Source organism: Pinus tabuliformis, chromosome 9 (assembly GCF_031772625.1).
Source record: "Pinus tabuliformis cultivar Carrire ecotype Pingquan chromosome 9, CPIR1, whole genome shotgun sequence".
Lineage (NCBI taxonomy): Eukaryota > Viridiplantae > Streptophyta > Pinopsida > Pinales > Pinaceae > Pinus > Pinus tabuliformis.
The window spans coordinates 799,844,366-799,847,599 of NC_142307.1; the positions used below are offsets into that span (position 1 = coordinate 799,844,366).

At 44.7% G+C, this 3,234-nt stretch overlaps 1 protein-coding gene across 1 annotated transcript; it reads left to right on the forward strand.

Moving 5' to 3' along the window:
- The first annotated feature begins 236 nt into the window (after positions 1–236).
- LOC149151187 (uncharacterized) lies at positions 237–2,844 on the forward strand. Its single transcript, XM_089440999.1, has one exon. It carries the CDS (start codon positions 365–367, stop codon positions 1,610–1,612), a length of 1,248 nt encoding a protein of 415 aa, XP_089297125.1. The 5' UTR covers positions 237–364; the 3' UTR covers positions 1,613–2,844.
- Positions 2,845–3,234: the final 390 nt, after the last annotated feature.

Consider the following 3,234-nt stretch of genomic DNA (forward strand, 5'->3'; position numbering starts at 1 on the left):
TAGAGTCGTGTTGATCTAACCTAACATGGTCAATTAGGTAACCATGAACATTTCGGATTGAAAGTACTTCCCGTGCATGCATGTACAACGTGGCGCAATAACCAGTCACCTGCGATGCATCCATAAGATTTTCAAAATTCTAAACGACTTTGGAGATTCAGCAGAACTTAGGTTCGTCTTTTGAACATTTTAGATTATATTGCTAAGGAATATGACGGCTGATTGGAGTGGATTGCGGGTACCTGAAAAGCCAAAGTCGTCGGTGGCGGCTGATTGGCAACTGTTAAGTCTGAAAATCTTGGGAAAGAGCAAACAATCTATATGCCATAACTCGCATCGGCCCTGCAGCAGCCTAAACAAGAAGATGTCGAGATCGCACTTGTTGCTACTTTCTTCTTCTCTGCTACTTTTAGTGCCATTTGTTCTCATCCTCCGATCTTACCTGGTCTTCAATGGCCGTCTCACCTCAAATCCCATATTTGATACACACAATAACGCCTCCCAAACAATGCTAAACGCAGAACCCAATACCCTTCGAGAAGAGATTCGACGACATGACCCTGAAGTATCTGTCGTTGGCAGCTCAGGATCGAAATTCTTGAGAAATGCTCCGAGTTTACAGTACACCCCCCTTAACATGACCCGGGAGGGGAGAATCAAGTGGTTCCAGGACAACTTACCAAGATTCAAAGACCTCCACTCGGATTCAATCTCGGCTCAATTCTCGGCCAGAGTCAAGGCCTTCTTCAAGCCCTGCAAGCTCCGCTTCTACAACATTTGGATATCGCAGATCGAATCCTTCGGCTATCGGGAGCAGCTATCCATGGAGAGCCTCTTCAAGTGGAATCCGTCGTGCTGCCTGCTCATCATCTCCCGCACGATGGACTCCGAGGCGGGGGAGCAGATTCTTCGGCCATTCACAAGCCGAGGATTTCGTGTCATGGCAGCGGCGCCTGATCTTCGCCACCTCTTCGAGAAAACCCCGGCGGAGGAATGGCTGAGAAAGATTGTGAGCGGTGATATCGATCCGGGGGAAGTCCCATTCGCCCAGAATTTGTCCAACCTCCTCCGCCTCGCCGTTCTTTACAAGTACGGAGGCATCTACGTCGACGCGGACGTGATACTTCTCAGAAGCTTTTCGAACCTAAAAAACACCATCGGAGCGCAGAGCGCGGATCCTCAAACCGGGCAGTGGATTCAGTTAAATAGTGCAGTTTTGGCGTTCGATAAACGGCATCCTCTGCTATTGAAATTCATAAAGGAGTTTGCCCTCACGTTCGACGGTAACATATGGGGCCACAACGGTCCTTACCTCCTCACTCGCGTCGTCACCAGTCTTGCCAACAAGACTCACTATGACTTCAAAGTCATGCCCCCCATTGCATTTTATCCGGTGGGTTGGAAAGACATTGCCAGTTATTTTATCAATCCCAGTGAGGAGGGACAGGTGAAGTGGAGAAGTGCCAAGATTATTCAGTTGGAGAGGGAAGCTTATGCCATCCATTTGTGGAACAAACTGAGCAGAGGGCTAACCGTTGAGGAAGGTAGCATTATGCATCATATCTTCAATATTAGCTGTATTTTCTGCCTTTCCGGGCAAGGGGCATCCTGATTGAGAGAAGGAAGGTGAAAGTGCGCTTCTTCCCCAGCTCCGCTTTGTTTATATATATTAACCCGAAAATATAAATCCATATGGATTGAATTTGATAACACGACATTATTTTTGAGAAATGTTTGTGGATATATATCAAGGTGTTGAAAATGTAATTTCAACGCAGCCGTACTGCGCTCTCCAAAACCACCAGATTGAAAACCACAAAAACGCCCAGAGCTCATCGCACCGCCTTCCCATGAAAAGTTGTTTCCGTATGTTGAGCTCCGATGCGATTTGGGGGCGACGCGTGTCACCCGCATGACATCAGCAAACGAAACCCATCGAAAGCTAAAGCTCGGTGACAAACTGCCCTCCGATGTCATCTCCGCCGTCCGATTGTCCTCTTCGTCCTCTGCCGTCGATCTCGGAAGCTGCTGCCCGCCTGCGTCAAATCAATGTTTGCGTGGTGTGAACGACTTTCTCCTGTTGACCGCCGTAGAAGAGTAATGGATTTTAATGCTTGACGCAGTTTTTTTGGTGAACGCCCTTTTAAATGGTTATGGGGCACTTTATCATTTTGTCATATGTACGTAGTTTTGGTGGAGTCCCATTAATATGGGTATGGGCGTAAATTTTTTTTATATGTTGTTTATATATATACGTTGTCTTAAAGTATACGAAGTGGAGTCTTTAGCTAGTGCGTATTATGGGAGATATGTAAGAGCGCATGTAGAAAGTTTTTTTGGGGGTGTGCTGTAGTAATTTTTTTTTGGTAGTGCCAGCGAGCAAGTTTTACGGGTATGGTGGCTGCGCACAATGCGAGTGCGTGTTTTTTCTTATATATTTGTGATGCCCATTAAAAACCAGTTGTGAAGCGAAAAGCAAAGAAAGAGTGCACAGCAGTGCATGAAGAAAATAACAGAATGTTATTATTGCATATGAGAGAGGTGTATTGTGCCTGCGCACAATTTTCTTTTGTAATGGTGGTATGTGGCGGTTGCGCACAGTAGTGCGATTTTCGTAAATGCACAGCAGTGCGATTTTTCTTTTTGTATATGCACAGCAGTGCTGTAATGTTTGTCTGGCAATGAAAAACACAGGAATGTTTTTGAAGCTGTTTATGTAATCACCACAGCAGTGGAAAATCTGTGAGAGCAGCAGAGTTTTTTTTTATTCCCTCTTTGCACAGAGGAAGAAATATGCAACAGAGTTTTGTCTTGTAAATCCCTCTCTGCGTAGAGGATGAAAGTTGTAACAGTTTTTTTTAAATCAATAGAAAATGTTGTGACTGTGTAATACTCTGTTCTGAGTTATTTTTTTAGAAAGAGGTTCTCTGCAAATGATCCTGGAACAGTAGAAACAGAGCATTGCCTCTGTGATGTTTGCTTGAATGGTTTTTGGTATTTTCCCACTGAGAAATACCCAACAGTGGTATCAGAGCTAGTCCAGGCTCTTTGAAGACTCAAAGAAGCTGAAGGAAGGTGTTGTTGCAGCAGTCAAACCTCTCCAGCGGTGTGAAGCCTCAGCGAAAAGGATTAAGGTATTTCTCAAGTTTTTTTTGAGTTATTATTGAAGACAGTCAGTTGTTTTAAAGAAAACAGAGTCAAGTATTTAAAGCCTAGAAAAGAATGGCAAGGTCA